Source organism: Cyprinodon tularosa, unplaced genomic scaffold (genome assembly GCF_016077235.1).
Source record: "Cyprinodon tularosa strain WSP-4 unplaced genomic scaffold, ASM1607723v1 ctg951, whole genome shotgun sequence".
NCBI classification, from domain to species: domain Eukaryota; kingdom Metazoa; phylum Chordata; class Actinopteri; order Cyprinodontiformes; family Cyprinodontidae; genus Cyprinodon; species Cyprinodon tularosa.
Window position 1 is genome coordinate 259,585 of NW_024039731.1, and position 20,584 is coordinate 280,168.

Sequence of the window (20,584 nt, forward strand, 5' to 3'; positions counted from 1 at the left end):
CCAAAACCAAAACCAACAATGAACAACAAACAAAAGAATAAATCGATCCAGGTGGGTCCCGTAGGTCCAGGTTCAGCGGGAGTAGAGTCGACTCTCCAGAACCTGGAACACGGACCGAGGGTCCTGGGCGGCGTCAACATGAACACCATCTGGATAAACAGACTGACCAGAGACAAGGAAAGGTCTAATGGAGGTTAAATGGAGCTGAGGTTCTAAACAAAGTCCGTTTCCATGGTTACAGGGTTTTACCTGCAGCGCTGCAGAGCAGATCCTGAAGCGGGTCAGCCTCTGTCTCACCGCCTCGGTCCGCAGTCTGTTCTGGATCTCAGTGTTTGGAGCGGGTCGGGTCACAGAGTGGCACCTGTAGGACCCAATACAACTGTTTACATTAACACAGCAGGCCCGGTCCAGTCCAGTCCGGTCCAGTCCGGTCCAGTCCGGTGCATCTAGGGCTCACAGCGCTGTGCTGACCTCTCGCTGCTGACCGGATCCATAGCTCTCAAAACCAGTCTCTCCAGACAAACGTCATCTGGCGCCTCCAGGAAGAACACCCTGGGGGGGGGGGGGACACACAGTAAGTACCAGGTCTGGTTGAGAGGTTCTGGTATCAGAACATTTCTATTTTTCTTTATAAACCCTTAACCCCACACAGCTCCCTGGGTGACGCACAGTGGCAGCCCACTGCTCCCTTAGCGGGTAGGTTCCCTGCTGTGGGGCAATAAAGGGCTTTACATTAAAAATCCTTCAGAACCTCAGCGGCTGGGTCCAGGTTGATGGGACCGGACCTGCATACAGGTCTGGGACTGGTTCTGTATCTGCAGTAAACAGGGTTCTGGTTTCCCACCTGTTGGGCTGGTGCTGGGACTCCTGCAGGCTCCGGGCCTGCTGCAGGTTCTGGGGGAAGTCATGCAGGATCCAGCCTCTGCAGATGCAGTCCATCCGGCTCAGACGGGTCTCCAGAACCCGCAGCAGCAGGGAGTCTGGAACTGAACAGACGGACTGGTCAGAACACGGCCAATCCAGAACCGCTAGGTTCTGCTCACTGAGCCCACCTGGAAGTCCATCATCAAGGTACGGCTGGATCTCTGCTCCCGGACCGGAACCATCCGCTGCCACAGACCTCAGCAGGTGGTCACAGCTCACTGCCATCAGAACCGGATTTCAGAACCAGTTATAACCGGATCCAAACCCATCCTGTGGGGTTCTTACCGTCCACCACTTTATACTTCTGAGACACCAGCCGGGCCAGATGGCTCTTCCCGGCCCCCGGTGGGCCCAGCAGGACTATCCTTGGAGTTCTGAAGTGAGATCCGGTCCGAACGAATGTCAGAGCTGAGGGAACCAGCAGAGGTTGAGTTTGGATCCAGACAGAACAGAGCGGACAAAGATCATAACCGTTTGTTCTGGGATTTAAATAACTGGACTCTAGTTCTGAAGAATAAACCCATCAGCTGGTTCCTGGTCTAAGAGAACCTGAAGAACCGACATGGAGGACATCAAAGAAACGGGTTCATTTCTAGATGACATCACAGGAACATAGAGTTTATCAATCTCTGAGGTCCATCAATAAACAATAAAGGTCAGTAATAATCATACTAATAACTAATAATTGGTTATAATCAGTAACAATAAATAATAATAATAAGTAAAAATCAATACAAAAAATTAATAATCAATAATAACCATCAGTAAACATCAATAATAACCTTTAATAATCATTAATAATCAGTAGTAATCAAACTGGGAAAGGAAAGAGTGTCACCTGCCACTAGAGGGGGCTACCATAGACATTATATAAGTAGACGTCTCAATGGACGCTGGTCGACGTGCCTAGAGGGCGGCCATCTTGGATCAGACCATAGTTCAGACAGCTGCTGTCAGAATGAATAGGATGCACCCTAGGAGCCTTTTATTCAGGAAAGACGAGTCAGAGATAATATAAAATAATCGTCACAGTAGAGTCCTGCAACGGGTCGGGTCCCCGACGGGTCACCCGCTAAAATGCTCTTTTGCGGGTGAAAAATACATAAATAAAAATAAACGGGTCGGGCGGATATTTCTTTAGTGCGGGCGGGCAGTTGGTGATTTTTTTTTTTTTTTTTTTATGCGTGTCTATTGTTATGGACATCAGAAATGTTCTATTAATCAGGCACTGGGGTCACCCTTGCTGTAGCTTAAAGCCCTGCCGGCAGTGTGGGCTTCCCTCCAAATAGGCCACAGTCAGTGCATACACGTCTGCTGCAGTGTTAATGGCGCTGTTCTGCAGCGCAGCGCAGACATGTTCACAAGTCATTTTTTGCAAGTCCAAGTCAAGTCTCAAGTCTTGAGAAGGCCTGTCGCAATAATCAATTAATCGCACAAAAAATTCTAATCACTTGATTAATTTAAAAAAGTGCAATCATTTTCGTGCTTGCTTGTTTCTCCTTGTGTTTTCATCTCCGTCACTGAGACGGTATAGCTTAAAGGTCGCTATTATATCTATGGAATTATCATTATCTTGAACTGCTAAATGAAAAATACAATTAAAAAAAGCACACGCAAAATTTTTTTCCAGATAAATTTTGCATTTTCTTACAGTATTTCCTGACATTTGTGGTTACAACTTTTTCTAGTTTTAGCAGTAAATGTCTGCTCTTTTATTGAAAATGAGGACTGTGGAAAAAAAAACAATCACAATCCTGCCGTCCACGTAATGTTGCGTCAGTGACGTCAGTGTGTTGCACAGGGAAAAATATGATTTATGGTTTTCTTTCATTTTAATGTTAGTTTTATGCTTTGCATGTTTGGAGAGGAAGATATGATTTGTTTTTCTTTGTATTTTCTTCTTGAGCTTTGCATGTTTTGATGTTTCTTTTTTATATGATTGTTTTCCTTTATTTTAGACTTTTGAATTTTTCCTGCATGTTGGGTTGTTTTGGTTTGTTTTTCCCTTGTGACAATCCATGCGCACTGGACTGAAGTAGTTGTCTGAGGAGGCGGAGTGCATTAATTGCGCTGCGTAATTGCTGCGCTCAGGTGTGAGCAAGGGCTGATTAAAGCTGAAGTCTGTAAGTTTTTAAAAATCTCTTTTTTGTCATATTGGCTAAAACTGTCCCTATGCCCAGACAGCAGTAAATGTGATATGTAACCTGTGAAAAAAACTGCTTCAATTGGTCCCGCCTACTGCCTGTATTTCAATCTGGAAAGAATAATTCGGGACGAGTCAAAACAACCAATCACAGCCAGAGGAGCGTCTGATGGAGTGTCAATCACAGCTCCCCCCCTCACCGCTTAACCTGCCGCAGCGCCCGGCTGCCGCAGTCAGGAGGACGCGCGTGGAAGTCATGGCGGAGCGACAGCCACCAGCGAAAGAGAAACTGCCCTTACTGCCCCTGCCGACAACTGCTTCCACGGCAAACTTCGGTATAACCAGCATCTTATATCTAGCTGCTTGGAGGTGAGTGTTATCGCTCTTACCGGTTCACACTCTATGCGGCGTACGCTGCTTGGACGCTTCTGGTCGCATGCGGTAGCCGCGCAGGTGCTGTGAGAGGGGTGGAGCTTGGAGGTGGGGCATGAGTGAAGCAGAGAGGGTGGGGGAGTGGCGTGAAACCTGTTTTTCTTCAAATTTTCAGTCGAAGTCTGCTCTCTCCTCAATGTTACAGACTGCAGCTTTAAAGCCGACATAAAAGGAGTCTGAAGGAAAGGAGAAGGAGAACGGAATCTGCAGGTGACAGAGACGGACGCGCTGCTGGGGGAGATGCAGGCGGGATCCATGCGCACTGATGGCCCAGTAAGGAGTATTAGGGCAGAGGAGGAACCTCGCCTGTAAGTAGCCCTCCCCCTCGCTTAAAGCATAAACAGGAATATATCTACCGACGGGGTTTTGGCGCGTGGATGCTGGCGTTCTCCTTGGTTCTCTTTTTAGCTGGATCGGTCTGGAAAGGGGTGTGTCCCGCCAGGGAGTGGAACAGTGCTGGAGCGCCGCAGAGTCTGTGGATCAGCCAGTGGGTGCTCCAGGACGATCACTCGCACCTGAAGCAGCATAACAAGCGGAGCCCAACTTCCAGCCTCTGATTTTTAAGGAAAACTCTTGAATTTTAGGTTTTATCAGGAAAAGAAAAGGACTGTTTTATTATGCCACTTTTGCTGTGGCTTTTTGTATAAATAAAACACTTGAACTTTAGTGCTTCACGGTTTGGGTCTTTGAGTTTTCTTCTGTGTGCGGGTAAGGCGAGCGGCGATCATTCAAGTTAGTAAAACAAAAAACACTTGAATAAGTGTTTTTACACTGGAATAAATATTGTTCACAAGTCGGAAATCACGAGTCTAAGTCGAGTCTGAAGTCATTAAATATGCGACTTAAGTGCGACTCGAGTACGAGTCACAAACTCGAGTCCCCATCTCTGGTGCAGCGTGCTATAGCCTATCACTGGATGTGTTAACGGGTCGGGTTGCGGGTTAAATATCAACGGGTCGGGTCGGGTTCGGATTTGAATTGAAGATATCCGCGGGTGACGGGTCGGGTTCGGTAGTCATCCTAACGGGTTCAGGCGGGTGCGGGTTGGGAAAACTAGACACCTGCAGGACTCTACGTCACAGCCACCTAAAGTCGTAGGGAAGCGACTGTTCCGATGGTTACATTTCGGAATTCTCCCGAGTTTGGTTGTAGCCGGTTTGTGGGAAGCATCTTGCTAACCAGTTAGCAACTTAGTGCTAGCAGGTTCCCAATGGGAAATTCCATTGGGACCAAGTAGCACTAAATTGGTGACTTAGAAACGACGCTGTCACGGAATGCTATGGACAGAGGAAACATGCAAGAGGAGGAGAGTTTAGTGTCGGAGGTCGTGGATGAGTCTCCTCCGTCATCCATTTTTTATTTAGAGGAGGAAAGCGGGGACGAAGATGTTGTGGAAGAGGACGCCAGGGCGGCAGAAGCCTGGTTTGGTGTAGAAGGCTTCCAGCCGTACATGTTTGAGCCCTCGCCTCGCAACGCTGCCAGTTCTGTTAGCTCTACGCCTGCCGAAGACACAGACGTCCATCCCCGTGAACACTGGGACGCAACTCAATGGGAAAGGAAAGGATTCTGGTTTCAACCGTTGCGTATATTAGCTGCGACACATGAATCAAGATGCTATGACCGAAAACATTTGATTGACAGATGACCGTTGATATATGATTGGCCGAATTTAGGTGTTCAGGCTGACGTAGAACTAACTGGCCTGCAGAAGATAACGGAAAAAACACAGAATTTTGTTTAAAAATATAAATTTTCTACTTTTGTAACAACAGTGGTCGTGACCTGGATATGGTCGTGGGAACCACGAACGCTTTAACCCTTTATAGGGCAAGTTACCGTCATTGGTCCCTTCCATTCCGTTTATACATAGAGCCCCCCCGTCCCTGAGTGAGGTCTAGAAGCACAGATCTATATCCAGTAGGGGTGTGGGAAATAATCGTTTTGGCGATATATCGTGATATTCGGCTGCCCGATATAATATCGATCTTTTACTTCTTAGTATCGATTTTTTTAAAAAATGGTTACATAAAACATTGATGGGAAAATGGGCTACCTCTGCACCCCCACTCTGGCAGAAAGCGCTGTGGAGCCCTTTAACTGTGCGTGCAGCACCAAATCTGTATTTGAGGCAGTCACAGTGGAAGAAAACCCCAAACAACATGGATAATAATACCTTATCAATATTTTCTGATGAAAATATACAGCACTTGCTGTTTTATCTCATCATTTGATTTTGATAGCTGGGGAAAATATGGCAATATATAGTGATACTGCAATATCGTGATAATATCGTATCGTGACCCAAGTATCGCGACATGTATCGAATCGCAACACTCATGCCAATACTCACCTCTAATATCCAGCCATTCAGCAAAGCTACTGCTACATGGCTGCACATCTGATTTTGGCATTTGATCAGAGGCGGGGCCAGGCGGTAACCAATGAACAACGAGGGGGGGCTGAAAGCTGATAGGAGCATGAAGCTCAGGGTCAATCTGTTCCAACGGGAAAATTAACGAGCACAACATCTATAACTTCTAAATAAAGACAAACGATACTTTATAAAGAGTAAATTTATATACACGTTTAAGCCAGAATAATTAGACATTTAAATATATTTTCCCCACTCAGAGACACACCCACTGAGAAGCCCCCCCTGGTGGCAGCTCCACAGTCAGTCAGCATATTAACCTCAGTGCTCCCACCGCTGGTTAGAACTGAAGAAGCCTCTCGATATGAGGAGGAACATATTCTAGAAAACTTTACCTCCAGTTGCCTAAACTGAACTTTTTCAAGCATTCTATTAAATGTTATTCTGTTTTATTCTACATTGTTCTACTCATGCGATCAGGCCCCTCCCCCTCCTCCATCGGAAGCTCTACCATGTTTGTAGACATCAGCAGGATGTTGGTTTCCGTTGACGACCTGCAGGACGTGCTGATAGGCTGATTTCAGAGCTGTGACCTCACAGCGGTAACGGTGTAGCTCGGCCAATAGCTGCTCGTCCGACAGGCCCCGCCCGGGCTGCAGGCGCAGAGCGACGGCTTTGTCGTCTGGAGGGATGAAGGTCTGATGGTAGACGTCTGCGGACAGGAAGCGGCGATGATCAGGTTCTGATCTGCTGGTGAGTCCGAGCCAGACTGAGCTGAACTCACCTCCGGTGATCAGGTCGAGGAGCTTCCCTCGGTTCCTCAGCAGCAGAACATCCTCTGGAGTCTCCAGCATCACTGCCAACAGAGCAGAGCCTCTCTGAGCAGCTGCAGGACGGCCGTGCCGGGACGCCGTCCTTTACCGGTTCTTACCAACATGCTTTGGGAGGATCCCGGCCTCCTGGAGCTGCAGAACCTGCAGACGGGTCTGAGGGATTCCCTCCATCACCCAACCCTGGAACCCCAAACGGAACATCAGAGTCTGGACCAGAAGGACATCAGGAAGCTGGACGGACTGGGGGACAGACTGGAGGACAGACTGGAACACAGACTGGAAGACAGACTGGAGGACAGACTGGAAGACAGACTGAAGGACAGACTGGAAGACAGACTGGAAGACAGACTGGAAGACAGACTGGAGGACAGACTGGAAGACAGACTGGAAGACAGACTGAAGGACAGACTGGAAGACAGACTGAAGGACAGACTGGAAGACAGACTGAAGGACAGACTGGAAGACAGACTGGAGGACAGACTGGAAGACAGACTGGAAGACAGACTGGAGGACAGACTGGAAGACAGACTGGAAGACAGACTGGAGGACAGACTGGAAGACAGACTGGAACACAGACTGGAAGACAGACTGGAGGACAGACTGGAAGACAGACTGAAGGACAGACTGGAAGACAGACTGGAAGACAGACTGGAAGACAGACTGGAAGACAGACTGGAGGACAGACTGGAAGACAGACTGGAGGACAGACTGGAACACAGACTGGAAGACAGACTGGAGGACAGACTGGAACACAGACTGGAAGACAGACTGGAAGACAGACTGGAGGACAGACTGGAAGACAGACTGGAAGACAGACTGGAGGACAGACTGGAAGACAGACTGGAGGACAGACTGGAAGACAGACTGGAGGACAGACTGGAACACAGACTGGAAGACAGACTGGAAGACAGACTGGAGGACAGACTGGAAGACAGACTGGAGGACAGACTGGAACACAGACTGGAAGACAGACTGGAAGACAGACTGGAAGACAGACTGAAGGACAGACTGGAAGACAGACTGGAAGACAGACTGGAAGACAGACTGGAAGACAGACTGGAACACAGACTGGAAGACAGACTGGAGGACAGACTGGAACACAGACTGGAAGACAGACTGGAAGACAGACTGGAGGACAGACTGGAAGACAGACTGGAAGACAGACTGGAGGACAGACTGGAAGACAGACTGGAGGACAGACTGGAAGACAGACTGGAAGACAGACTGGAGGACAGACTGGAAGACAGACTGGAAGACAGACTGGAGGACAGACTGGAAGACAGACTGGAACACAGACTGGAAGACAGACTGGAGGACAGACTGGAAGACAGACTGAAGGACAGACTGGAAGACAGACTGGAAGACAGACTGGAAGACAGACTGGAAGACAGACTGGAGGACAGACTGGAAGACAGACTGGAGGACAGACTGGAACACAGACTGGAAGACAGACTGGAGGACAGACTGGAACACAGACTGGAAGACAGACTGGAAGACAGACTGGAGGACAGACTGGAAGACAGACTGGAAGACAGACTGGAGGACAGACTGGAAGACAGACTGAAGGACAGACTGGAAGACAGACTGGAAGACAGACTGGAAGACAGACTGGAAGACAGACTGAAGGACAGACTGGAAGACAGACTGGAAGACAGACTGGAAGACAGACTGGAAGACAGACTGGAAGACAGACTGAAGGACAGACTGGAAGACAGACTGGAAGACAGACTGGAAGACAGACTGGAAGACAGACTGGAAGACAGACTGAAGGACAGACTGGAAGACAGACTGGAAGACAGACTGGAGGACAGACTGGAACACAGACTGGAAGACAGACTGGAGGACAGACTGGAAGACAGACTGGAAGACAGACTGGAAGACAGACTGAAGGACAGACTGGAAGACAGACTGGAAGACAGACTGGAGGACAGACTGGAACACAGACTGGAAGACAGACTGGAGGACAGACTGGAAGACAGACTGGAAGACAGACTGGAACACAGACTGGAGGACAGACTGGAACACAGACTGGAAGACAGACTGGAAGACAGACTGGAAGACAGACTGAAGGACAGACTGGAAGACAGACTGGAAGACAGACTGGAAGACAGACTGGAAGACAGACTGGAAGACAGACTGGAGGACAGACTGGAAGACAGACTGGAACACAGACTGGAAGACAGACTGGAGGACAGACTGGAAGACAGACTGGAACACAGACTGGAAGACAGACTGGAGGACAGACTGGAAGACAGACTGGAGGACAGACTGGAAGACAGACTGGAAGACAGACTGGAACACAGACTGGAGGACAGACTGGAAGACAGACTGGAACACAGACTGGAAGACAGACTGGAGGACAGACTGGAAGACAGACTGAAGGACAGACTGGAAGACAGACTGGAGGACAGACTGGAAGACAGACTGGAAGACAGACTGGAAGACAGACTGAAGGACAGACTGGAAGACAGACTGGAAGACAGACTGAAGGACAGACTGGAAGACAGACTGGAAGACAGACTGGAACACAGACTGGAAGACAGACTGGAGGACAGACTGGAAGACAGACTGAAGGACAGACTGGAAGACAGACTGGAAGACAGACTGGAAGACAGACTGGAGGACAGACTGGAAGACAGACTGGAAGACAGACTGGAAGACAGACTGGAAGACAGACTGAAGGGCAGACTGGAAGACAGACTGAAGGACAGACTGGAAGACAGACTGGAAGACAGACTGGAAGACAGACTGGAAGACAGACTGGAAGACAGACTGAAGGACAGACTGGAAGACAGACTGAAGGACAGACTGGAAGACAGACTGGAAGACAGACTGGAGGACAGACTGGAAGACAGACTGGAGGACAGACTGGAAGACAGACTGGAAGACAGACTGGAACACAGACTGGAGGACAGACTGGAGGACAGACTGGAAGACAGACTGGAACACAGACTGGAAGACAGACTGGAGGACAGACTGGAAGACAGACTGAAGGACAGACTGGAAGACAGACTGGAGGACAGACTGGAAGACAGACTGGAAGACAGACTGGAAGACAGACTGAAGGACAGACTGGAAGACAGACTGGAAGACAGACTGAAGGACAGACTGGAAGACAGACTGGAAGACAGACTGGAACACAGACTGGAAGACAGACTGGAGGACAGACTGGAAGACAGACTGGAAGACAGACTGGAAGACAGACTGGAGGACAGACTGGAAGACAGACTGGAAGACAGACTGGAAGACAGACTGGAAGACAGACTGGAAGACAGACTGAAGGACAGACTGGAAGACAGACTGAAGGACAGACTGGAAGACAGACTGGAAGACAGACTGGAGGACAGACTGGAAGACAGACTGGAACACAGACTGGAAGACAGACTGGAGGACAGACTGGAAGACAGACTGGAACACAGACTGGAAGACAGACTGGAGGACAGACTGGAAGACAGACTGGAGGACAGACTGGAAGACAGACTGGAAGACAGACTGGAACACAGACTGGAGGACAGACTGGAGGACAGACTGGAAGACAGACTGGAACACAGACTGGAAGACAGACTGGAGGACAGACTGGAAGACAGACTGAAGGACAGACTGGAAGACAGACTGGAGGACAGACTGGAAGACAGACTGGAAGACAGACTGGAAGACAGACTGAAGGACAGACTGGAAGACAGACTGGAAGACAGACTGAAGGACAGACTGGAAGACAGACTGGAAGACAGACTGGAACACAGACTGGAAGACAGACTGGAGGACAGACTGGAAGACAGACTGAAGGACAGACTGGAAGACAGACTGGAAGACAGACTGGAAGACAGACTGGAGGACAGACTGGAAGACAGACTGGAAGACAGACTGGAAGACAGACTGGAAGACAGACTGAAGGACAGACTGGAAGACAGACTGGAAGACAGACTGGAAGACAGACTGGAAGACAGACTGGAAGACAGACTGGAAGACAGACTGAAGGACAGACTGGAAGACAGACTGGAAGACAGACTGGAAGACAGACTGGAAGACAGACTGGAGGACAGACTGGAAGACAGACTGAAGGACAGACTGGAAGACAGACTGGAAGACAGACTGGAAGACAGACTGGAAGACAGACTGAAGGACAGACTGGAAGACAGACTGGAGGACAGACTGGAAGACAGACTGAAGGACAGACTGGAAGACAGACTGGAAGACAGACTGGAAGACAGACTGGAGGACAGACTGGAAGACAGACTGGAAGACAGACTGGAAGACAGACTGGAAGACAGACTGGAAGACAGACTGAAGGACAGACTGGAAGACAGACTGGAAGACAGACTGGAAGACAGACTGGAAGACAGACTGGAAGACAGACTGAAGGACAGACTGGAAGACAGACTGAAGGACAGACTGGAAGACAGACTGGAGGACAGACTGGAAGACAGACTGGAAGACAGACTGAAGGACAGACTGGAAGACAGACTGAAGGACAGACTGGAAGACAGACTGGAAGACAGACTGAAGGACAGACTGGAAGACAGACTGAAGGACAGACTGGAAGACAGACTGGAGGACAGACTGGAAGACAGACTGAAGGACAGACTGGAAGACAGACTGGAAGACAGACTGGAAGACAGACTGGAAGACAGACTGGAAGACAGACTGGAGGACAGACTGGAAGACAGACTGGAAGACAGACTGGAAGACAGACTGAAGGACAGACTGGAAGACAGACTGGAAGACAGACTGGAAGACAGACTGGAGGACAGACTGGAAGACAGACTGGAAGACAGACTGGAAGACAGACTGGAAGACAGACTGGAAGACAGACTGAAGGACAGACTGGAAGACAGACTGGAAGACAGACTGGAAGACAGACTGGAAGACAGACTGAAGGACAGACTGGAAGACAGACTGGAAGACAGACTGGAAGACAGACTGGAAGACAGACTGAAGGACAGACTGGAAGACAGACTGAAGGACAGACTGGAAGACAGACTGAAGGACAGACTGGAAGACAGACTGGAGGACAGACTGGAAGACAGACTGAAGGACAGACTGGAAGACAGACTGGAGGACAGACTGGAAGACAGACTGGAACACAGACTGGAAGACAGACTGGAGGACAGACTGGAAGACAGACTGGAACACAGACTGGAAGACAGACTGGAGGACAGACTGGAAGACAGACTGGAGGACAGACTGGAAGACAGACTGGAAGACAGACTGGAACACAGACTGGAAGACAGACTGAAGGACAGACTGGAAGACAGACTGGAAGACAGACTGGAAGACAGACTGGAAGACAGACTGGAGGACAGACTGGAAGACAGACTGAAGGACAGACTGGAAGACAGACTGGAAGACAGACTGGAAGACAGACTGGAACACAGACTGGAAGACAGACTGGAAGACAGACTGGAAGACAGACTGGAACACAGACTGGAGGACAGACTGGAAGACAGACTGGAAGACAGACTGGAACACAGACTGGAGGACAGACTGGAACACAGACTGGAAGACAGACTGGAAGACAGACTGGAAGACAGACTGAAGGACAGACTGGAAGACAGACTGGAAGACAGACTGGAAGACAGACTGGAGGACAGACTGGAACACAGACTGGAAGACAGACTGGAAGACAGACTGGAAGACAGACTGAAGGACAGACTGGAAGACAGACTGGAAGACAGACTGGAAGACAGACTGGAAGACAGACTGGAGGACAGACTGGAAGACAGACTGGAGGACAGACTGGAACACAGACTGGAAGACAGACTGGAGGACAGACTGGAACACAGACTGGAAGACAGACTGGAAGACAGACTGGAGGACAGACTGGAAGACAGACTGGAGGACAGACTGGAACACAGACTGGAAGACAGACTGGAACACAGACTGGAAGACAGACTGGAGGACAGACTGGAACACAGACTGGAAGACAGACTGGAAGACAGACTGGAAGACAGACTGAAGGACAGACTGGAAGACAGACTGGAAGACAGACTGGAAGACAGACTGGAAGACAGACTGGAGGACAGACTGGAAGACAGACTGGAGGACAGACTGGAACACAGACTGGAAGACAGACTGGAGGACAGACTGGAACACAGACTGGAAGACAGACTGGAAGACAGACTGGAGGACAGACTGGAAGACAGACTGGAGGACAGACTGGAAGACAGACTGGAGGACAGACTGGAACACAGACTGGAGGACAGACTGGAGGACAGACTGGAACACAGACTGGAAGACAGACTGGAAGACAGACTGGAACACAGACTGGAAGACAGACTGGAGGACAGACTGGAAGACAGACTGAAGGACAGACTGGAAGACAGACTGGAAGACAGACTGGAAGACAGACTGAAGGACAGACTGGAAGACAGACTGGAAGACAGACTGGAAGACAGACTGGAGGACAGACTGGAAGACAGACTGGAAGACAGACTGGAAGACAGACTGAAGGACAGACTGGAAGACAGACTGGAAGACAGACTGGAAGACAGACTGGAAGACAGACTGGAAGACAGACTGAAGGACAGACTGGAAGACAGACTGGAAGACAGACTGAAGGACAGACTGGAAGACAGACTGGAGGACAGACTGGAAGACAGACTGGAAGACAGACTGAAGGACAGACTGGAAGACAGACTGAAGGACAGACTGGAAGACAGACTGGAAGACAGACTGAAGGACAGACTGGAAGACAGACTGAAGGACAGACTGGAAGACAGACTGGAGGACAGACTGGAAGACAGACTGAAGGACAGACTGGAAGACAGACTGGAAGACAGACTGGAAGACAGACTGGAAGACAGACTGGAAGACAGACTGGAAGACAGACTGAAGGACAGACTGGAAGACAGACTGGAAGACAGACTGGAAGACAGACTGGAAGACAGACTGGAGGACAGACTGGAAGACAGACTGGAAGACAGACTGGAAGACAGACTGAAGGACAGACTGGAAGACAGACTGGAAGACAGACTGGAAGACAGACTGGAGGACAGACTGGAAGACAGACTGGAAGACAGACTGGAAGACAGACTGGAAGACAGACTGGAAGACAGACTGAAGGACAGACTGGAAGACAGACTGGAAGACAGACTGGAAGACAGACTGGAAGACAGACTGAAGGACAGACTGGAAGACAGACTGGAAGACAGACTGGAAGACAGACTGAAGGACAGACTGGAAGACAGACTGAAGGACAGACTGGAAGACAGACTGGAGGACAGACTGGAAGACAGACTGAAGGACAGACTGGAAGACAGACTGGAGGACAGACTGGAAGACAGACTGGAACACAGACTGGAAGACAGACTGGAGGACAGACTGGAAGACAGACTGGAACACAGACTGGAAGACAGACTGGAGGACAGACTGGAAGACAGACTGGAGGACAGACTGGAAGACAGACTGGAAGACAGACTGGAACACAGACTGGAAGACAGACTGAAGGACAGACTGGAAGACAGACTGGAAGACAGACTGGAAGACAGACTGGAAGACAGACTGGAGGACAGACTGGAAGACAGACTGAAGGACAGACTGGAAGACAGACTGGAAGACAGACTGGAAGACAGACTGGAACACAGACTGGAAGACAGACTGGAAGACAGACTGGAAGACAGACTGGAACACAGACTGGAGGACAGACTGGAAGACAGACTGGAAGACAGACTGGAACACAGACTGGAGGACAGACTGGAACACAGACTGGAAGACAGACTGGAAGACAGACTGGAAGACAGACTGAAGGACAGACTGGAAGACAGACTGGAAGACAGACTGGAAGACAGACTGGAGGACAGACTGGAACACAGACTGGAAGACAGACTGGAAGACAGACTGGAAGACAGACTGAAGGACAGACTGGAAGACAGACTGGAAGACAGACTGGAAGACAGACTGGAAGACAGACTGGAAGACAGACTGGAGGACAGACTGGAACACAGACTGGAAGACAGACTGGAGGACAGACTGGAACACAGACTGGAAGACAGACTGGAAGACAGACTGGAGGACAGACTGGAAGACAGACTGGAGGACAGACTGGAACACAGACTGGAAGACAGACTGGAGGACAGACTGGAACACAGACTGGAAGACAGACTGGAAGACAGACTGGAAGACAGACTGGAAGACAGACTGGAACACAGACTGGAAGACAGACTGGAGGACAGACTGGAACACAGACTGGAAGACAGACTGGAAGACAGACTGGAAGACAGACTGAAGGACAGACTGGAAGACAGACTGGAAGACAGACTGGAAGACAGACTGGAAGACAGACTGGAGGACAGACTGGAAGACAGACTGGAGGACAGACTGGAACACAGACTGGAAGACAGACTGGAGGACAGACTGGAACACAGACTGGAAGACAGACTGGAAGACAGACTGGAGGACAGACTGGAAGACAGACTGGAGGACAGACTGGAAGACAGACTGGAGGACAGACTGGAACACAGACTGGAGGACAGACTGGAGGACAGACTGGAACACAGACTGGAAGACAGACTGGAAGACAGACTGGAACACAGACTGGAAGACAGACTGGAGGACAGACTGGAAGACAGACTGAAGGACAGACTGGAAGACAGACTGGAAGACAGACTGGAAGACAGACTGAAGGACAGACTGGAAGACAGACTGGAAGACAGACTGGAAGACAGACTGGAGGACAGACTGGAAGACAGACTGGAAGACAGACTGGAAGACAGACTGGAAGACAGACTGGAAGACAGACTGAAGGACAGACTGGAAGACAGACTGGAAGACAGACTGGAAGACAGACTGGAAGACAGACTGAAGGACAGACTGGAAGACAGACTGGAAGACAGACTGAAGGACAGACTGGAAGACAGACTGGAGGACAGACTGGAAGACAGACTGGAAGACAGACTGAAGGACAGACTGGAAGACAGACTGAAGGACAGACTGGAAGACAGACTGGAAGACAGACTGAAGGACAGACTGGAAGACAGACTGAAGGACAGACTGGAAGACAGACTGGAGGACAGACTGGAAGACAGACTGAAGGACAGACTGGAAGACAGACTGGAAGACAGACTGGAAGACAGACTGGAAGACAGACTGGAAGACAGACTGGAAGACAGACTGGAGGACAGACTGGAAGACAGACTGGAAGACAGACTGGAAGACAGACTGGAAGACAGACTGAAGGACAGACTGGAAGACAGACTGGAAGACAGACTGGAAGACAGACTGGAAGACAGACTGAAGGACAGACTGGAAGACAGACTGGAAGACAGACTGGAAGACAGACTGGAAGACAGACTGAAGGACAGACTGGAAGACAGACTGAAGGACAGACTGGAAGACAGACTAAAGGACAGACTGGAAGACAGACTGAAGGACAGACTGGAAGACAGACTAAAGGACAGACTGGAAGACAGACTGGAAGACAGACTGGAAGACAGACTGAAGGACAGACTGGAAGACAGACTGGAGGACAGACTGGAAGACAGACTGAAGGACAGACTGGAAGACAGACTGGAAGACAGACTGAAGGACAGACTGGAAGACAGACTGGAGGACAGACTGGAAGACAGACTGAAGGACAGACTGGAAGACAGACTGGAAGACAGACTGGAGGACAGACTGGAAGACAGACTGAAGGACAGACTGGAGGACAGACTGGAAGACAGACTGAAGGACAGACTGGAAGACAGACTGGAAGACAGACTGAAGGACAGACTGGAAGACAGACTAAAGGACAGACTGGAAGACAGACTGGAAGACAGACTGGAAGACAGACTGAAGGACAGACTGGAAGACAGACTGGAGGACAGACTGGAAGACAGACTGAAGGACAGACTGGAAGACAGACTGGAAGACAGACTGAAGGACAGACTGGAAGACAGACTGGAGGACAGACTGGAAGACAGACTGAAGGACAGACTGGAAGACAGACTGGAAGACAGACTGGAGGACAGACTGGAAGACAGACTGAAGGACAGACTGGAGGACAGACTGGAAGACAGACTGAAGGACAGACTGGAAGACAGACTGGAAGACAGACTGAAGGACAGACTGGATTGGGTTTGCGGGCCGGTGGGCGGCGGCGGCGGCAGAGCTGATTGTTTCCATCACAGCAGCTGATCAGACGAGGTTCTGACTGAACTGCTTTCAGGTGATACTGGACCTCTTGGAGGTTCTGATTGTTGGTCTGGATCAGAACCCTGCGGCCCGTCAGAACCCAGCAGAACCTCTGACCTTCCAGAACCTTCAGGAAGACCCGTTTCTCTGAGCCCAGAACCAGCAGCGGTGACCCAGTGCTGAACTCACCCTGTGGAGGCAGTCCTTCTGCTTCAGCCTCTCCTGTAGCAACTGGACCAGAACCGCAGCAGAACCTCCCTGAACACAGAGACATGCAGGTCAGATGGAGCTCCAGCTTGGACTGGATCAGGTTCTGGACCTGGAGCCAAAAGGTGGCGCTACTGAGCCTAGCTGGAGTATAGACGGCTCGCTGCAGGTCCTCTTCTCACCACCAGGTGACCTAAGCTGGACTGATAGTTTGACTGTAGGGAGACGTTTCCTGCTGACATTCTGCCATAAATGGCGGATAAATTCGACGGATACACATATAAACCAACGGCTAACTGCAAATCCACGAGGCGGCGAGTTCCAGGCATGAGAGACGAGCCTCTACACTGCAAAAACTATCTAGAAAGAATAAAAACTCTGTAAATAAGATGGAAGATTTCATTGGAATCACTATTTTAACTCTTCGACTAAGAGAATTAGATAAATGATTTATTGCCATTTCTATTTTTGCAGAGTATAAGAGCAGCATTTCTAAAACTGGGAGGAAATGAGGAGTGCTCCTTCTGAAGAGTTCGCCATCCTCAGACCTGACGTTTGCGCGGCGAGGCCTGCAGTAGCCAGCAATGCCGCCACAGATCCTGTAGATATGGAAGGTGGACGGTCTACGTGGTCTGCGGAGGTAAAGGCGCGGCAGACTAACGCTACCCGACTGCAGAACGACCTGGCTAAGGTACGGGACAAGTGCGAGGACATGGAGGGGAGGGTGAGGCGCGGGAACATCGGTAGAGTCGGCGTTGAGGAGCAGCTAAACTTCGCTAACACTAAAGAAGTTCTTAAAGAAGCGGTTGATAGAACGGGACGTGAAAGTCGCAGAAAGACCCGGTGTGATCATCAGCCAGCCGCGCTATGACGGAGAACCGATCGGGTCCTGCGCCTGTCGGTGACGTTACCCTCTGTGATTGGCTGACCGTTGCCATGGTGATGTAGAACGCTGTGGTTTCCTGAGCAGATCTGGTACCTACACCTAACCACCCAGACCTGACCTGAGCCGGCTTTTACTTTAATGGGTCTGAGACTCTACGGCGCCTCCTGATGGCAGGATGTGGGCGTGGCCTCTGGCTCTTACCTCACTGCCTCTGCTCGGCCCTGATTGGCTCTGCAGCAAACTGGCTGCTTTCACATGAACAGCTCCCAGCTCTGCACTCAGCCGTTTGGCCTGAAACCACAGAAGAAGAGGAAGCAGTAAGATGGCGTGGAACAGGAAGTGGTCGTTCAGATGGCAGGAAGTGGTCGTTCAGATGACAGGAAGTGGTCTAAACTCACCAGAGTGTGTTTCCCTACAGCAGGAGGGCCGAGCAGCATCACCTGGGGACCTGAACGCAGAAACGCCGCGGTTACTCAGAGACATACGTAGTCTGGGTCTGGGTGGAGCCCCCTGGTGGATGGCTACAGAACCAACTACAGAAGGAAGGAAGGAAGGAAGGAAGGAAGGAAGGAAGGAAGGAAGGAAGGAAGGAAGGAAGGAAGGAAGGAAGGAAGGAAGGAAGGAAGGAAGGAAGGAAAAGAGACGGGCCATGATGACACCTACGTTCCTGGTTGGGCCTCTCCAGGAAGCTGATCAGGTAGGAGATCGGATCTTCTGGCTGCTCCAGAACCAGGCTGGTCAACATGTTCTGAAACACACCGGGTCGGGTCAGGACCAGACCGCTGCTGTGATCTGACAGCAGAACCTGCAGGTGGCGCCGTTACCTGCATCAGCTGGAACAGGTTGTGTTTTTCTGCGTAGGAGCACATCTGAGGAGGAGTCCTCAATGCCTTCGCAGCCTCATCCATCAGCGCCGACCCGGCTCGGTTCTGGTCTGCAGATGGTCCAGGTGTGGTTCTACCCTCAGGTCACCTGAGCTCAGAGGAGAGGTTCAGACTAACGGATAAGAACTTTAACAAAGCAATACATCCGACAGGTGGACCTCCCGGCCAATAGAGGGCGCCGCCCCACCCACCCAGTGACCTTGATTAAGGCATACATTATTTTTTTTTATTAAATCATAGAATTTTAATATTTACAAATATATTGATATATATATATATATATTTTTTTAGATATGCAAGATAAATATTTGATCTTTAATGACGAGTAAAGCATCATTTCATTTTTCATCTGATTGGTGACATATTTCCACCCTGGGGCGCAGCAGCTGCTCTGCAGTACAGGGCAGGAGCAGAGGCGTAGCCAGAACATTTTTATAAGGGGGGCCGAAAGTGGATCGCCGCCAGAACCTCTGGGTTAATCTACACTATTGCAACAGGAAAATTAACGAGCACAACATCCATATTTACTAAATAAAGACAAACTATACTTTCCTACAGCCTTGGCTAACAACATCTGTGCTTTCTAGATAAAAGGTATGGTGGATAAAATTATTTCAGGTTTGAGTTCTGGAACAAACATCTTCCTTTGTCATTACTTACCTATTTTTTTATCAACAATTATTCTGCAAAAAAATTGATATTTACACACACACACACACACACACACACACATGTTGTGTCACAATATCCTTGTGGGGACCTTCCCTTGACTTCCATTCATTTCCCACTAATTTATATGGCCTAACTGTGACACTTGCCCTAACCCTAACCATTACCGACACATTCCTATCCCTAAACCTAACCTAAACTCAATTTACACCTTAGTCCTAAACCTAACCCCCACCCCAAGAAGAGAAATTTTCCTTATGGGGACCAGTTGTTGGTCCCCACAAGTACCTATGAGTCCCCAAAATGTAGCATATTCCTAGGAAATTGTCCCCACCAGGTATTAAAGACATGGCCACATATACACACACACACACACACACACTGCTGTGATCCTTCATTCTGTCTGAAGGGGGCGCTGCATGCATTTCAAACTACAGTCCTGCAACGGGTCGGGTCCCCGACTGGTCACCCGCTAAAATGCTCTTTTGCGGGTGAAAAATACATTAATTAAAATAAACGGGTCGGGCGGATATTTCTTTAGTGCGGGCGGGCAGTTGGTGATTTTTTTTTTTTATGCGTGTCTATTGTTATGGACATCAGAAATGTTCTATTAATCAGGCACTGGGGTCCCCCTTGCTGTAGCTTAAAGCCCTGCCGGCAGTGTGGGCTTCCCTCCAAATAGGCCACAGTCAGTGCATACACGTCTGCTGCAGTGTTAATGGCGCTGTTCTGCAGCGCAGCGTGCTATAGCCTATTACTGGATGTGTTAACGGGTCGGGTTGCGGGTTAAATATTCTGGTTCTGGTTCTGAAGGTGGAGGTTCGGTTAAACTGGAGTTTCATTTCATGTCAGACCAAAGAACCGAACCGAACCGGTCTCGTTCTAATTACCTCCGCCTCCTCGCGCTTCTACTGGTTCCGGACGAGATGAACCCAGAAGAACCAGAACTTTTCCTCCTGTTAGTCTGAACCGGGGCCGCTGCTGGTCGTTGCTTGGTTACCTCGTCGTTAGTAAAAGGGTTACCTAGCAACGGGGAATCTAAAAACGGTTCTCAGCTGGGTAGACCGCTTTCTCCTATGGCCGCTGACATGGTTTAGTGGCGCCATCTAGGGGCGGTCAACAGCT

General features: G+C 49.8%; 1 protein-coding gene across 4 annotated transcripts; it reads right to left on the minus strand.

Annotated features, from left to right (window-relative positions):
• Positions 1 to 6: 6 nt before the first annotated feature.
• On the minus strand, positions 7 to 20,545 carry ak8 (adenylate kinase 8). 4 transcript variants are annotated; one of them, XM_038275306.1, is made up of 15 exons: positions 20,350 to 20,545; positions 18,731 to 18,878; positions 18,570 to 18,654; positions 18,305 to 18,354; positions 18,108 to 18,197; positions 17,003 to 17,071; positions 6,802 to 6,883; positions 6,655 to 6,726; positions 6,382 to 6,582; positions 1,210 to 1,332; positions 1,053 to 1,142; positions 845 to 986; positions 472 to 552; positions 250 to 361; positions 7 to 184 (listed from the first exon to the last, which is right to left on the minus strand). In XM_038275306.1, exons 2-15 carry the CDS (start codon positions 18,812 to 18,814, stop codon positions 134 to 136), a joined length of 1,332 nt encoding a protein of 443 aa, XP_038131234.1. In that variant the 5' UTR covers positions 18,815 to 18,878; positions 20,350 to 20,545; the 3' UTR covers positions 7 to 133. The 4 variants fall into 4 exon arrangements, with proteins under 4 accessions (XP_038131234.1, XP_038131232.1, XP_038131235.1 ...); XM_038275304.1 differs by having other exon boundaries at positions 7 to 162; positions 20,350 to 20,544; XM_038275307.1 differs by having other exon boundaries at positions 250 to 327; positions 477 to 552; positions 20,350 to 20,543.
• Positions 20,546 to 20,584: the final 39 nt, after the last annotated feature.